The sequence below is a fragment of the Sphaerodactylus townsendi genome, linkage group LG13 (genome assembly GCF_021028975.2).
Source record: "Sphaerodactylus townsendi isolate TG3544 linkage group LG13, MPM_Stown_v2.3, whole genome shotgun sequence".
Lineage (NCBI taxonomy): Eukaryota > Metazoa > Chordata > Lepidosauria > Squamata > Sphaerodactylidae > Sphaerodactylus > Sphaerodactylus townsendi.
The window spans coordinates 54,466,395-54,482,545 of record NC_059437.1 but is presented as its reverse complement, the minus strand read 5'-3'; the positions used below and the strand labels follow the sequence as shown (position 1 = coordinate 54,482,545).

Sequence of the window (16,151 nt, the reverse complement as noted above, 5' to 3'; positions counted from 1 at the left end):
AGAAATAGCCAGTGAGAGTGGATGTTATTCATTTAAGCACCAATCCCTTCTCGTTATGGTGAAGGGAAAAATTCTGGCACCCGCTCTGCTTTGGCAGATACCAAACAATCAGTTAACTAAATGAAAGGGCTCAGGGCGGTGAACAACAACTGCATAATAACAAACATCAGTAATCATAACATCGAGCAACAACGTCAATCAATATAGAATCAATAACATAGGATCAATAGGCGAAGCATTATAAACATATCATTATAAACGTATAGTGCTAATATATAATGCATACAGCCAACCTGGTGAAATGGTTAAGAATGTCAGACTCTGATTTGGAAGGAAGACCTGGGCCCTTTCCCCACTCACCGTTTGCTGCGCGCTACTCTCGCAGAGTAGCGCGGGGTCCAGCTGCACTCCCCACTACAGGGGCGGCGACAACGCAGCCGCCCTGACTCTGCTGCTCTTGCGTCCCCTTAGCGCGCGTCATTCTGCCGCTGCTCAAAACGGCGCCTTTTGATGACCCCGCGCAGAGCATGGGGCAGTGGGGAAGCCCGGGGAACACGACCCTCACGCTAAAAAGGTCCTGGACCAGACGAAACCAACGTCATTTTAAAAGTGGGGAAACGGCCCTGGATTCAAATCCCCAGCCTTCCATGGAAGCTTCCTAAATGCTTTTGGGATAGCTATTCTCCCTCAGCCTAACCTACCTCACAGGCTGATATGATGATAAAATGGAGAAGGGGAATGTTGTAAGCTACTTTGGATCCACACTGCGGAGAAAAGTGGACTATACATGAAGCAAATTTCCCCCTCCGGAGCTGTCAACTCTTATGGCCAAAGCAGCAAAACTAGGCAGGGGCTTGTACCTACTTGGAAAATTCCCCAGGTATGTAAAAAAAAAATGACTTCTTAAATTAACAACCTAAAATAGTCCTAGATGAACTGAGAATCATCCAGGAGGAAGGGAATACTGGGAGCAGGTGGGAAAAGGATTAGAGGGGGAAAAGGTAGAAGGGGAAATAAGTCCATTCCAGCCCCTGAAGGTTTAGAGAACACCAGAGCAAGATGTTTTAGGGGGTGGACGGATTGGATTTATTATTGTTTCTTCTCTCCCAGTGCTTCCTTGTGGGCAGTGGCGGGATCCTAAAATTTTAGTGACAGGTTCCCATGGTGGTGGGATTCAAACTGGCGTAGCACCAATGGGGCTGGGCGGGGCACGACGGGGGCCTGGCTGGGCATTCTGGGGGCGAGGCATTCCTGGGCGGGGCTGTGGCAAGGATGCAGCAGCTGCGCAGGTCCTTGGGCGGGAAACGAATGAACGCAGGCGCAGGCTGCCACGCGTGCCGGTGCACCTCCTGCTAGACTGCTTCAAGTTCTGCGCACTACTGCTGAGAGGAGGGGCGTAACTAAGGCAAAAATCACGTGGCAAAATCACCAATTAGTAACCCCCTCTCGGCACACACAAATAATTAGTAACCTACTCTCGGGAACCTGTGAGAACCTGCTGGATCCCACCTCTGCTTGTGGGTCACAGTTTATCATTAAATGGACAGACCTATGTCACACGAGCATTTCCAAATGACAACGGCAGCTGCCCAGGTGCTTACGCAGAATAGCCGTCCCAGACAATCACCAAGCTCTCGGGACCTCGATCGGCGGTCGCTATCCATCTTCGGTCTTCACTCACGCAGATGCAAGATATGCAGCTTGAGTGTCCCTAAGGTGACCCGGAAGGAAAGAGGCTTTGCTGTGAATATCTGGGGTCATTTCATCAGGAATCGTCAGCAGACCTCTGAGTCCCACACTTTGCCAGGCCTGCCTCCACAGCACCTTCAGGGGCTATCTAGTTGGGCATTCAATGCCAAACGCCCCAGGCAAGCTCACAAGCAGGGCCGTCCCCCGATCCTTGACCCTCGGTTCAGGCGCTTGGGGGTATAATTAGGGTTGCCAACTTCCAGGTAGGATCTGGAATTGTTCTAGGACAGGGGTAGGGAACCTGCGGCTCTCCAGATGTTCAGGAACTACAATTCACATCAGCCTCTGTCAGCATGGCCAATTGGCCATGCTGGTAGGGGCTGATGGGAATTGTAGTTCCTGAACATCTGGAGAGCCGCAGGTGGGGGGGGGGGGGGGGGGGGGGGGGGGGGGGGGGGGGGGGGGGGGGGGGGGGGTGGGTGGATGGAGGGATGGGTGGAGGGGGGGGGGGATGGGGGGGTGGGTGGGTGGGGGGGGGGGGGGGTGGGGGGGGGGGGGGGTGGGGGGGGGGGGGGGTGGAGGGGGGGGGGGGTGGGTGGGGGGGGGGGTGGGGGGGGGGGGGGGTGGGGGGGGGGGGGGGTGGGGGGGGGGGGGGGTGGGGGGGGGGGGGGGTGGGGGGGGGGGGGGGTGGGGGGGGGGGGGGGTGGGGGGGGGGGGGGGTGGGGGGGGGGGGGGGTGGGGGGGGGGGGGGGTGGGGGGGGGGGGGGGTGGGGGGGGGGGGGGGTGGGGGGGGGGGGGGGTGGGGGGGGGGGGGGGTGGGGGGGGGGGGGGGTGGGGGGGGGGGGGGGTGGGGGGGGGGGGGGGTGGGGGGGGGGGGGGGTGGGGGGGGGGGGGGGTGGGGGGGGGGGGGGGTGGGGGGGGGGGGGGGTGGGGGGGGGGGGGGGTGGGGGGGGGGGGGGGTGGGGGGGGGGGGGGGTGGGGGGGGGGGGGGGTGGGGGGGGGGGGGGGTGGGGGGGGGGGGGGGTGGGGGGGGGGGGGGGTGGGGGGGGGGGGGGGTGGGGGGGGGGGGGGGTGGGGGGGGGGGGGGGTGGGGGGGGGGGGGGGTGGGGGGGGGGGGGGGTGGGGGGGGGGGGGGGTGGGGGGGGGGGGGGGTGGGGGGGGGGGGGGGTGGGGGGGGGGGGGGGTGGGGGGGGGGGGGGGTGGGGGGGGGGGGGGGTGGGGGGGGGGGGGGGTGGGGGGGGGGGGGGGTGGGGGGGGGGGGGGGTGGGGGGGGGGGGGGGTGGGGGGGGGGGGGGGTGGGGGGGGGGGGGGGTGGGGGGGGGGGGGGGTGGGGGGGGGGGGGGGTGGGGGGGGGGGGGGGTGGGGGGGGGGGGGGGTGGGGGGGGGGGGGGGTGGGGGGGGGGGGGGGTGGGGGGGGGGGGGGGTGGGGGGGGGGGGGGGTGGGGGGGGGGGGGGGTGGGGGGGGGGGGGGGTGGGGGGGGGGGGGGGTGGGGGGGGGGGGGGGTGGGGGGGGGGGGGGGTGGGGGGGGGGGGGGGTGGGGGGGGGGGGGGGTGGGGGGGGGGGGGGGTGGGGGGGGGGGGGGGTGGGGGGGGGGGGGGGTGGGGGGGGGGGGGGGTGGGGGGGGGGGGGGGTGGGGGGGGGGGGGGGTGGGGGGGGGGGGGGGTGGGGGGGGGGGGGGGTGGGGGGGGGGGGGGGTGGGGGGGGGGGGGGGTGGGGGGGGGGGGGGGTGGGGGGGGGGGGGGGTGGGGGGGGGGGGGGGTGGGGGGGGGGGGGGGTGGGGGGGGGGGGGGGTGGGGGGGGGGGGGGGTGGGGGGGGGGGGGGGTGGGGGGGGGGGGGGGTGGGGGGGGGGGGGGGTGGGGGGGGGGGGGGGTGGGGGGGGGGGGGGGTGGGGGGGGGGGGGGGTGGGGGGGGGGGGGGGTGGGGGGGGGGGGGGGTGGGGGGGGGGGGGGGTGGGGGGGGGGGGGGGTGGGGGGGGGGGGGGGTGGGGGGGGGGGGGGGTGGGGGGGGGGGGGGGTGGGGGGGGGGGGGGGTGGGGGGGGGGGGGGGTGGGGGGGGGGGGGGGTGGGGGGGGGGGGGGGTGGGGGGGGGGGGGGGTGGGGGGGGGGGGGGGTGGGGGGGGGGGGGGGTGGGGGGGGGGGGGGGTGGGGGGGGGGGGGGGTGGGGGGGGGGGGGGGTGGGGGGGGGGGGGGGTGGGGGGGGGGGGGGGTGGGGGGGGGGGGGGGTGGGGGGGGGGGGGGGTGGGGGGGGGGGGGGGTGGGGGGGGGGGGGGGTGGGGGGGGGGGGGGGTGGGGGGGGGGGGGGGTGGGGGGGGGGGGGGGTGGGGGGGGGGGGGGGTGGGGGGGGGGGGGGGTGGGGGGGGGGGGGGGTGGGGGGGGGGGGGGGTGGGGGGGGGGGGGGGTGGGGGGGGGGGGGGGTGGGGGGGGGGGGGGGTGGGGGGGGGGGGGGGTGGGGGGGGGGGGGGGTGGGGGGGGGGGGGGGTGGGGGGGGGGGGGGGTGGGGGGGGGGGGGGGTGGGGGGGGGGGGGGGTGGGGGGGGGGGGGGGTGGGGGGGGGGGGGGGTGGGGGGGGGGGGGGGTGGGGGGGGGGGGGGGTGGGGGGGGGGGGGGGTGGGGGGGGGGGGGGGTGGGGGGGGGGGGGGGTGGGGGGGGGGGGGGGTGGGGGGGGGGGGGGGTGGGGGGGGGGGGGGGTGGGGGGGGGGGGGGGTGGGGGGGGGGGGGGGTGGGGGGGGGGGGGGGTGGGGGGGGGGGGGGGTGGGGGGGGGGGGGGGTGGGGGGGGGGGGGGGTGGGGGGGGGGGGGGGTGGGGGGGGGGGGGGGTGGGGGGGGGGGGGGGTGGGGGGGGGGGGGGGTGGGGGGGGGGGGGGGTGGGGGGGGGGGGGGGTGGGGGGGGGGGGGGGTGGGGGGGGGGGGGGGTGGGGGGGGGGGGGGGTGGGGGGGGGGGGGGGTGGGGGGGGGGGGGGGTGGGGGGGGGGGGGGGTGGGGGGGGGGGGGGGTGGGGGGGGGGGGGGGTGGGGGGGGGGGGGGGTGGGGGGGGGGGGGGGTGGGGGGGGGGGGGGGTGGGGGGGGGGGGGGGTGGGGGGGGGGGGGGGTGGGGGGGGGGGGGGGTGGGGGGGGGGGGGGGTGGGGGGGGGGGGGGGTGGGGGGGGGGGGGGGTGGGGGGGGGGGGGGGTGGGGGGGGGGGGGGGTGGGGGGGGGGGGGGGTGGGGGGGGGGGGGGGTGGGGGGGGGGGGGGGTGGGGGGGGGGGGGGGTGGGGGGGGGGGGGGGTGGGGGGGGGGGGGGGTGGGGGGGGGGGGGGGTGGGGGGGGGGGGGGGTGGGGGGGGGGGGGGGTGGGGGGGGGGGGGGGTGGGGGGGGGGGGGGGTGGGGGGGGGGGGGGGTGGGGGGGGGGGGGGGTGGGGGGGGGGGGGGGTGGGGGGGGGGGGGGGTGGGGGGGGGGGGGGGTGGGGGGGGGGGGGGGTGGGGGGGGGGGGGGGTGGGGGGGGGGGGGGGTGGGGGGGGGGGGGGGTGGGGGGGGGGGGGGGTGGGGGGGGGGGGGGGTGGGGGGGGGGGGGGGTGGGGGGGGGGGGGGGTGGGGGGGGGGGGGGGTGGGGGGGGGGGGGGGTGGGGGGGGGGGGGGGTGGGGGGGGGGGGGGGTGGGGGGGGGGGGGGGTGGGGGGGGGGGGGGGTGGGGGGGGGGGGGGGTGGGGGGGGGGGGGGGTGGGGGGGGGGGGGGGTGGGGGGGGGGGGGGGTGGGGGGGGGGGGGGGTGGGGGGGGGGGGGGGTGGGGGGGGGGGGGGGTGGGGGGGGGGGGGGGTGGGGGGGGGGGGGGGTGGGGGGGGGGGGGGGTGGGGGGGGGGGGGGGTGGGGGGGGGGGGGGGTGGGGGGGGGGGGGGGTGGGGGGGGGGGGGGGTGGGGGGGGGGGGGGGTGGGGGGGGGGGGGGGTGGGGGGGGGGGGGGGTGGGGGGGGGGGGGGGTGGGGGGGGGGGGGGGTGGGGGGGGGGGGGGGTGGGGGGGGGGGGGGGTGGGGGGGGGGGGGGGTGGGGGGGGGGGGGGGTGGGGGGGGGGGGGGGTGGGGGGGGGGGGGGGTGGGGGGGGGGGGGGGTGGGGGGGGGGGGGGGTGGGGGGGGGGGGGGGTGGGGGGGGGGGGGGGTGGGGGGGGGGGGGGGTGGGGGGGGGGGGGGGTGGGGGGGGGGGGGGGTGGGGGGGGGGGGGGGTGGGGGGGGGGGGGGGTGGGGGGGGGGGGGGGTGGGGGGGGGGGGGGGTGGGGGGGGGGGGGGGTGGGGGGGGGGGGGGGTGGGGGGGGGGGGGGGTGGGGGGGGGGGGGGGTGGGGGGGGGGGGGGGTGGGGGGGGGGGGGGGTGGGGGGGGGGGGGGGTGGGGGGGGGGGGGGGTGGGGGGGGGGGGGGGTGGGGGGGGGGGGGGGTGGGGGGGGGGGGGGGTGGGGGGGGGGGGGGGTGGGGGGGGGGGGGGGTGGGGGGGGGGGGGGGTGGGGGGGGGGGGGGGTGGGGGGGGGGGGGGGTGGGGGGGGGGGGGGGTGGGGGGGGGGGGGGGTGGGGGGGGGGGGGGGTGGGGGGGGGGGGGGGTGGGGGGGGGGGGGGGTGGGGGGGGGGGGGGGTGGGGGGGGGGGGGGGTGGGGGGGGGGGGGGGTGGGGGGGGGGGGGGGTGGGGGGGGGGGGGGGTGGGGGGGGGGGGGGGTGGGGGGGGGGGGGGGTGGGGGGGGGGGGGGGTGGGGGGGGGGGGGGGTGGGGGGGGGGGGGGGTGGGGGGGGGGGGGGGTGGGGGGGGGGGGGGGTGGGGGGGGGGGGGGGTGGGGGGGGGGGGGGGTGGGGGGGGGGGGGGGTGGGGGGGGGGGGGGGTGGGGGGGGGGGGGGGTGGGGGGGGGGGGGGGTGGGGGGGGGGGGGGGTGGGGGGGGGGGGGGGTGGGGGGGGGGGGGGGTGGGGGGGGGGGGGGGTGGGGGGGGGGGGGGGTGGGGGGGGGGGGGGGTGGGGGGGGGGGGGGGTGGGGGGGGGGGGGGGTGGGGGGGGGGGGGGGTGGGGGGGGGGGGGGGTGGGGGGGGGGGGGGGTGGGGGGGGGGGGGGGTGGGGGGGGGGGGGGGTGGGGGGGGGGGGGGGTGGGGGGGGGGGGGGGGGGGGGGGGGGGGGGGTGGGGGGGGGGGGGGGTGGGGGGGGGGGGGGGTGGGGGGGGGGGGGGGTGGGGGGGGGGGGGGGCGGGGGGGGAGGGGGGTGGGTCGGGGGAGGGGGGTGGGGGGGGGGGGGGGGGGGGGGGGGGGGGGGCGGTGGGGGGGGGGGGTGCGGGGGGGGGTCGGGGGTGGGGGGGGGGGGGGGGGGGGGGGGGGGGTTCGGGGGGGGGGGGGGGGGGGGGGGGGGGGGGAGGGGGGGTGGGGGGGTGGGGGGGGGGGGGGCAGGCGGCGGGGCGGGGGGGCGAGGGCGGTTGGGGGGGGGGGGGGGGGGGGGGGGGTAACCTCCTACGCCACTGCTGCTCCTGAACAGCAAGAATGTGTCCAGAGCGCTGAGTAGTTTTAAAAAATCAAGCACGGGTGAAAAAAGGAGGACTGTCTGAGCATAAGTTTCAAGAGGGAGGTGGCAAAAGAGGCTAATCCCCCCCTTGTTTTTTTTCCTGTAGAATATTTAGTAACCCGTGAAAGTTCATCTTGAAATAAGAGTTGCTAGACTTTAAGGTGCCACTGGACTTTTCATTTATTTTGCTGCAATACACCAACCCCACTGCAACTTATTGGTGGCTAGAGGCATTAACCGTACTCTGCTAAGAAGTTAAAAATGACTTACTGGTGGTTTGTTCGTTTGTTTAAAAGATGCTTAGATCTAATTATTATAACTAGTCTAAGCCGGGGAGGGGGGCATCTTCTTATACTACCTCTTGGCTAGATGTTAACCCAGAGCTTCAGAGATCAGAAACGAAAAGAGCCTTTGACCTTTTAAGGGATTGGTCTCCTGTTGATGTAAAACGTATGTTAGACTCTTTTTATTTTGCTTGTCTTGTGTCACTTAAGGGCCTGCAACAGTGGCGAAGCTACAAGGGGAAAGGGGGCGTGTTGCACTGAGCGTGTGCCTGGGGGTGCAAAAATCACCCCGCCCCCTCACCCTGCCTTGCCAGGCCTTGCCCCACCCTACCAGCCTGGCCTGTTTTCAGCCAGGCTGATAAGCTGTTTTCTGCCAGCTGGAAAAGGTAAGGGGGGGGGCACAGGGGAGGGGGAGGGGCTGCAGGAGGGTGGAAAACATGGAGTGTGCCCAGAGGTGGGATCTAGCAGGTTCTCACCAGTTCCCAAAAGTGGGTTACTAATTATTTGTGTGTGTCGAGAGGGGGTTACTAATTGGGTCTGCTTTTCCATTGGAAATTCTATTACGTCCAAAAATCATAAAGTCCTGTTGTTTCCTATGTGGCTGGTTAGCGAAGGTAGAAAACGGGACAATTCTCCCTGTTGGGCTGTTTTAAAAACATGTTTTAGTAATATGGTAATGTTCCTTGTTTAAGGAAAGTATCCTTCTTTTGATTTCTAGAAACAAAATTAAGTATTTCAAAGTATTATTTGACAGGCAGTCAATTAGAGGAGAAGTAGTTGTTTCTGTTGGCAGTAGACGATAGGACTTGCTATAATGAGTTTAAATTATGGACAAAAAGATACCAGCTGGAAATTAGGAACTTTTTTTTACAGTAAGAGTTTTTTTACAGTAACAGAGAAATTATTAATGTCCCGCCCCCGTCATGCCCGGCCACGCCCCCGTCGTGCCCCGCCCAGCCCCACTGGCACTACGCCACTGTTTGAATCCCACCACCATGGGAACATGGTACTAAAATTTTTGGATCCCACCACTGAGTGTGCCCCGGATGCACTCCTGCTCAGCTACGCTTCTGGCCTGCAGAATTTATCCTTTTGTTTTGAAAGGCTTCGTGGCTGTTGTTCTCTCCCTCTGTCTCTCAAATATTCACATAAATGAACAGAATTTTTCAGGGGTCTGTGCAGTTTCCAAGTGACTTTTGTGCATTTCCCCCCCTGAGAAGCAAGGATCCCCCCGCCCCCCGCAGTTCCCACCTGTTTGCACCACTGCTGCTGGTACTGGAAAATTCAGTGTGAATTGGGTTTTATGGAAGAGCTACGCTGAATCTGATGAGTTTTTTTGTCACCTCTGCAACTGCTGTAGAGAAGTCCTTTCACTAGAGCAGGGGTAGGGAACCTGCGGCTCTCCAGATGTTCAGGAACTACAATTCCCATCAGCCTCTATCAGCATGGCCAATTGGCCATGCTGGTAGGGGCTGATGGGAATTGTAGTTCCTGAACATCTGGAGAGCCGCAGGTTCCCTACCCCTGTTCTAGGATTACCACTGATTTCCATACTACAGAGATTCATTCTCCAGGAGGGAATGCTAGTTTCAGAGGGCAGACTGCATGGTATACCATGGAGTCTCGGAGAAATGGAAGTCCTAGAGTGACATCAAATTTGCACTGAGGGTCCTCCTATCCAAGCACTACCCCAAATCTCCAGGGATTTCCTAGTCGAGGGCTGGCAGTCCTAACACTGGGTCTAAAAATCTGATGTTCAGGGCTACTACAGAGATGTTCAGAGCTACCACAGAGATCTTGAAGCTCTGAGTTCCACAGGTTTCAAAAATGCGTGAAGAAGTGTCTACTTTGGATCCTGGATTTTGCACCTCCTTTTCCCAGGCTCTGCTTAGTGTAAGAAGGCCAGTTTGGCTCAAGGGACGTGGGCTACTAAAATGGAGCGAGGCCTTGCCACTTTCTCTCTTCCTTTTCTTCAGGATCACCTCTCCCCATTAGATTTTAGATTGTGGATTTCTTATGGGAGAGAGACCACCTGATTCCGTTGTTACCCTACTAGACACTGAAGATTCTCGTGGCACCTGCACTGATCAGAAGAATTTGGAGTGTCTTCCCATGTTACATTTTTATGATTACGCCAGAAACCAAGAAATAAGAAGTCTCTGATTGGCAATTAATTGCTAGGTGGGGCAGACTGGGATCAGGGCCACAGTAGAGGGAGCTCTTCCCTTCACACCATTTTCCTGACCTTGGATCAGGGGTGTCCAACTCTGGTGCCCCAGATGTTCATGGACTACGATTCCCATCAGGGCTATGGAGGGCTATGGAGGGCTATGATTGCAATTTACCTGTAAAGACAGGTAAATTGATTTGGTAGCTCAAATCACAGATCTGCCCTCATTTGTCTAGTGTAGCTCCACAACGTATTTTCCTATTTTATACAAATAAACTAACATACGAATCAAAGACAGAAAATGCAAGCACAGACTGGAAAAGCAATTGATGATAAAACTAAGGCAGAAACATATAGACTGATAAAACAGCCTTAATTAAAGAGTGGAAAATATATATATAAATATTAGCTTGGAATTCACTGTTCCAAAATACAACAAAATTTACATTTCAGTTGATTTGTTTGGGACGTAAAATGTGGTCCACGGGCCTTACCTTCGTTATTAAAGCTCTGGTGTTGGTGGAAAGTTGCAGCGGACTTGTGGTGACTCCACCATGAGGTTTTCAAGGCACGAGATGAATACCAACCAGGGATGACCCTGATAAGCTTGAAAGATCTAATGAGATCGGGGTAGTCTGGGGCATCCAGGTCCATAATTAAACCTCTTGCCTGACCTGAACAATAGTGACATCGATGGCTGATAATTTTAGTCAGAACGAGATATTCTTTTCATTCCTCTCACCCTGATACAGAAATATGTACCTGAAGATGATATTGTTTGTTCCTTTGGAGGTCATGGATCACAGCTGTGTGAGAGGAAACGTACAAAATCACCCTATAATCTTCATCCATTAGGTTGAAAACTGGGAGTTTGTTGTTGTAGCCAAAGACCCACGATAAATTCTAAAAGGAGAAAATGTTGCACAGTAGTATGTTTTAAAAATAAGCAAAATAGAAACTGTGCACTATAGCAAGCTAAACTGCGTGACTTGCAAAAATGATGCCTTTTGAGTCAATTGCATGATTTTTTTTTGCTTCTTCTAGTTTGGGATGGGGGGAAATTACAGGCTTTTCTGCATTCTCATTTTCCTAGCTTCTAAATTTCTGGGTTTTTGGGGGGGAAGGGTTCAGCTTTCCATGTGTTTTGCTCTTTCTGGTAGTTAATCTGGATATAACACAGATTTAAGTCCAGCCTATCTCCCTGCAAATTTAAATGGCTGGTTTTTATGCTGGACATAAATCTATGTGATATTGAATCAGCCACTAGAGGGAGCAAAAAGCATGTATAACTGAACGCTTCCACCCAAGAACCTTAGTAGCCAGGAAAATGAGAATCTGGAAAAAGCCCACAGAGTGATGCACCCCCCCCTCATCGCACCCTCAGTTTCATCAGAATAAATCTGATTCAGCCACTGACTTGCCTTTTGAACCACTGTTGGGCATTGCCCACATACTTTAAAGCAGCGGTTCTCAACCTTCCTAATGCCGCAACCCTTTAATACAGTTCCTCGTGTTGTGGTGACCCCCAACCATAAAATCATTTGTGTCTCGGTTCCTAAGACCATTGGAAATATGTGTTTTCCAATGGTCTTAGGTGACCCCTGTGAAAGGGTCGTTCGACCCCCAAAGGGGTCGCGACCCACAGGTTGAGAACCACTGCTTTAAAGCATACTTTTGCAGTGGGCTAGCAACTGTTAAGTGGTGAATAACTAACTCTGGATGGAAACCTCTATTTTTTTCTGAGTAAAATCTCATCATCCACATACCCTACCCTCCCCACCCGTGGCCCTTTGGTGTATTCCTCAAATTGATGCCCAATAGCTGAGACCACCAGGGGAGGCCCAGTGCTGAGTGCCTCCACTTCCTGAAAGACAGGGTCTATCCCAGTGGTGGCGAACCTATGGCACGGGTGCCAGAGGTGGCACCCAGAGCGCTCTCTGTGGGCATGCACCAACAGAGTGCCCCCCTCCCACACACATCTAGGCTGGCCTGGGCTGCTGGGCTCAATTATTAGAATTAAAGCTAAGACCTAGTTTTGGGGAAGCAGTGTAGGTAACCCTGTTAAACGCTGTTAAACTGATTTTCATGCGAAGAACTAAAGCACAATTCTTTACCTGGGAGTAAGTTCGGTTGCTGGCAATGGGGCTTGCTTCTGAGTAAACCCTCCTAGGGTTGTGATTCACCCGTTGGAAGAGTTGCTCGGTTGTTTCAAAGCAAAGCCACAGACTACCACCAAGCTTACTCCCGAGTAACGCACGCCTAGAAACATTTTTTCTTAACTAAAACCTCAGCATTCAGGTTAAATTGCCGTGTTGGCACTTTGCGATAAATAAGTGGGTTTTGGGTTGCATGTTGGGCACTCGGTCTCGAAAAGGTTTGCCATCACTGGTCTATGCTTTCCTGGCATCCCATCTTTGGAACTGCCCCCTCCAGGTTTGCTCTTCACCTTCTCTTTAGAGTTTCAGGTGCCAGGTGAAGACAGCCTTATTCTTTCTTGATGGAAGGATATTTGGCTAAGTGCTAGAGCGTCTGCCTGGCATATGAAAGGTCCCAACTTCATCCCCCAGCATTTCCAGATAAAGGATGGGGAAAATCTCTACTGAAGACACTAGAGAGCTGCTAGCAGTCTGAGTAAACAGAATCAATTTTGATGGACCAAAGGTCTGAATCAGTGTAAGGCTGCAGGCATTGTCTATTTCTGGCTTCTGGAGAAACGTCATTTTTTCCCTATTCGCTCCCGACCTCCTGCTTTGTTTTCACAGACCTGCCATGTTTTGTTGTCCTCCTAGTTCAGGGAACTGCAACCTGTGGCTCTCCAGATGTTCATGGACTACAATTCCCATCAGCCCCAATTGGCCATGCCAGCAGGGGCTGATGGGAATTGTAGTCCATGAACATCTGGAGAGCCACAGGTTGCAGATCCCTGTCCTGGTTCCACTCCTTGTGGCCTTTCACATCATTTTAATTGGACAGCACGTTTGTTTTTTTCTGGATTGACTGAATCTTACTTGTATGTTGTGTTTAATTGCTTTTTACACTTGGAAATGCAAGATGTGGCATAAAATATTTTAAATAAATAAGGTGTGTTCGTGCATTTTAAACCAAATCCTGCTTTCCATGAGATTTTTTTTCCTGCCCCGGGTGCTTCCATCAGCTTCTTGTTTCCCTGGGCACACTTTCCTTCTGAATCAGGTTGCCATCCTCCAGGTGAGGCCTGGAATTACAACTGATCTCCAGACAAAGGAGATCAGTTACCTTGCGGATGAAAACAGCTGCTTTGGGGGGTGGCATTATACTCTACTGAGAGCCAGCATGGCGTAATGGTAAAGAGCAGGTGCACTCTAATCTGGAGAACCGGGTTTGATTCCCCACTCTGCCACTTGAGCTGTGGAGGCTTATCTGGTGGACCAGATTAGCTTGTGCGTTCCAACACATGCCAGCTGGGTGACTTTGGGCTAGTCACAGTTCTTCGGAGCCCTCTCAGCCCCACCCACCTCACAGGGTGTTTGTTGTGGGGGCGGGGGAAGGGAAAGGAGATTGTCAGCCCCTTTGAGTCTCCTTAGAGGAGAGAAAGGGGGGATATAAACCCAAACTCTTCTTCTTCTTCTGAAGTCCCTCTCTTCTCCACACCTCACTCTCTGCAACTCCACCCCTAAACCTCCAGGAATTTTTCAGTCTGGACCTGGCAATTCTCATTTTTGCATCACAACGATGTGCACGATACTCACAAGTGGGTGTGCGGAGACCTCCTTGGCCTTCTCGTCAAACATCATGCCCGGGAGGGCAGAATACAGGACTGACGTTTTCTCCTCAGTCGGTGGGGGAGTTTGGTCAAGGGCGTGCGGTGTGGAGGGCTCTCCCTCTTTGGGGGACGCTTCCACAGGTGTTTGTCCACTGATACTTTCTTCCTTGGCGGAGTCAGTGAGGTCAGTTTCCTGAGCAGCATCTTCTGGAGCAGTTCTGCTAACGGTGCCTTCTTTTTCCAGAGAAGCAACCTCTTCTGGACTTGTTCCAGCAGGTTCCAGGGTTGCCTCAGTGTCCTGACTGATAGGTTGCTGGAGCCCCATTTCCGCTTCTGGTGTATCTCTTGCATCACTAGAAGTTAAGGAGTGCTGCTCTAAATGCCCGGGGACTGTGATTTCTCCTTCTGGTCTCTCCTCTTGGCTTAGTTCAGTGCCTGGTTCCTCTTCACTGGGCCTTCGGTCTGCCACACTCTCTTTCTTAGGCTCTCTGGCTTCCTTTCCAGAAGTCTGGACTTTCACGGCCTTTTCGGATGAGGAACGCTGCTCTCTCACCTTTGAAGGTTTGCTTATGGCATCCTTTGACACTTGGTCCTCCGGCTTGACTTTCTGAGTCCTGCTGGTGGATTTTGAGATTTTCCCTATGGACTTCCTTCTGGACTGCGTGCCCGAGGGCACTCTCTGCTGCTTTCCTTCTTGTGCTGATTCTTCCCCAACTGCAGTTTCCTTAGAGACAAACAAAGAGGTCAGTTATGGTTCTCTAACAAGTTTTAACTTCTGTCCAACATGGGGGAGGGGGCAAATTTTGGATGCTGACTTGGTGATGGCGACAGTTGCAGAAATTGCCAGTGAGGGGAAACACCATCCTATAACCTGTAGATCTGAGACAGGGGAGAATCAGTGACTCTGTGCCATTACTTTAAGAACATAAGAACATAAGAACTAGCCTGCTGGATCAGACCAGAGTCCATCTAGTCCAGCATTCTGCTACTCGCAGTGGCCCACCAGGTGCCTTTGGGAGCTCACATGCAGGAGGTGAAAGCAATGGCCTTCTGCTGCTGCTGCTGCTCCTGAGCACCTGGTCTGCTAAGGCATTTGCAATCTGAGATCAAGGAGGATCAAGATTGGTAGCCATAGATTGACTTCTCCTCCATAAATCTGTCCAAGCCCTTTTTAAAGCTATCCAGGTTAGTGGCCATCACCACCTCCTGTGGCAGCATATTCCAAACACCAATCACACGTTGCGTGAAGAAGTGTTTCCTTTTATTAGTCCTAATTCGTCCCCCCAGCATTTTCAATGAATGCCCCCTGGTTCTAGTATTGTGAGAAAGAGAGAAAAATTTCTCTCTGTCAACATTTTCTACCCCATGCATAATTTTATAGACTTCAATCATATCCCCCCTCAAACGTCTCCTCTCCAAACTAAAGAGTCCCAAACGCTACAGCCTCTCCTCATAAGGAAGGTGCTCCAATCCTTCAATCATCCTCGTTGCCCTTCTCTGCACTTTTTCTATCTCTTCGATATGTGGCGACCAGAACTGAACACAGTACTCCAAGTGCGGTCGCACCACTGCTTTATATAAGGGCATGACAATCCTTGCAGTTTTATTATCAACTCCTTTCCTAATTATCCCTTTTTTGATGTCATCCGATCCTCTTCTTCCACATAAACCAAATGAGTAAATTCAGACAAGAAAAAAGTTCTGGGTTTATGGTAAGGCTAGGATATCTTCTAACAAAAGATGAAATACTGTAGGATGTTGTACAGTGGTGGGATCCAAAAATTTTAGTAACAGGTTCCCATGGTGGTGGGATTCAAACTGTGGCGTAGCGCCAATGGGGCTGGGCGGGGCATGACGGGGGCATGGCCGGGCATTCCGGGGGTGGGGCATTCCTGGGCGGGGCTGTGGCAAGGACGCAGCCGCTGCGCCGGTCCTTGGCCGGGAAACGAATGCACGCAGGCGCAGGCTGCCATGCACACCGGTGCACCTCCTGCTAGACTGCTTCAAGTGCTGCGCGCTACTGCTGAGAGGAGGGGCGCAACGAAGGCAAAAATCACGTGGCAAAATCACCAATGAGTAACCCCCTCTCGGCACACACAAATAATTAGTAACCTACTCTCAGGAACCTGTTAGAACCTGCTGGATCCCACCTCTGATGTTGTGGGTTTTCCAGGTTGTTTGGCCATGTTCCAGTAGTATTTTCTCCTGACATTTCACCTGCATCTGTGGCTGGCATCTTCAGAGGATCATAGTTTTTCCGTTCTCTGGGTATCTTGGAACAATTTCTCCCAGCAGAGATGTTCAATGTATTGTCAAAGGCTTTCATGGCTGGAATCACTAGGATGTTGTGGCTTTGCTGGGTTGTTTGGCCGTGATGATCAGGAGAAAACACAGCCAAACAACCCGGAAAACCCACTACATCCTAGTGATTCCAGCCGTCGACAATACAATTAAATACTCCTTAGAATAACACAGGCTTGTTTGAAATATCAGGGGAGAATGAAATCCTAAAGCTCATCAGGGAAGGAGACAAATACATGATAACTGATGGGCTAGAAATGGAACAGACTCTTGGACTTATATTCTCACCTTTGCTCACCTGCCAGAGGAGCCAACATGGGCAAGTTTTAATTTCCTAATTTGGTGCCCTAAAATCCCTATCCAAATTTTTAGGTGGTTGGCCAAGAGCTGACTGGCAGTGAAACTTTGAGCCTCCTCATCCCAAATCTGATTGAGTTAACAATGATTCTCTTAGGATGCAAGAGAATCAATA

The 16,151-nt window shown here is 61.7% G+C and overlaps 1 protein-coding gene across 1 annotated transcript in view; it reads right to left on the bottom strand.

Moving 5' to 3' along the window:
- The window catches only part of CFAP251 (cilia and flagella associated protein 251), a 48,545-nt gene that overhangs the window by 29,932 nt on the left and 2,462 nt on the right, over positions 1-16,151 (bottom strand). Inside the window, exons 3-5 of the mRNA XM_048514532.1 lie at positions 13,365-14,102; positions 10,399-10,539; positions 1,602-1,711 (exon numbers count right to left, since the gene is read on the bottom strand). Coding sequence (XP_048370489.1) covers positions 1,602-1,711; positions 10,399-10,539; positions 13,365-14,102 — 989 coding nt within the window. The remainder of the gene's footprint in view (positions 1-1,601; positions 1,712-10,398; positions 10,540-13,364; positions 14,103-16,151) is intronic.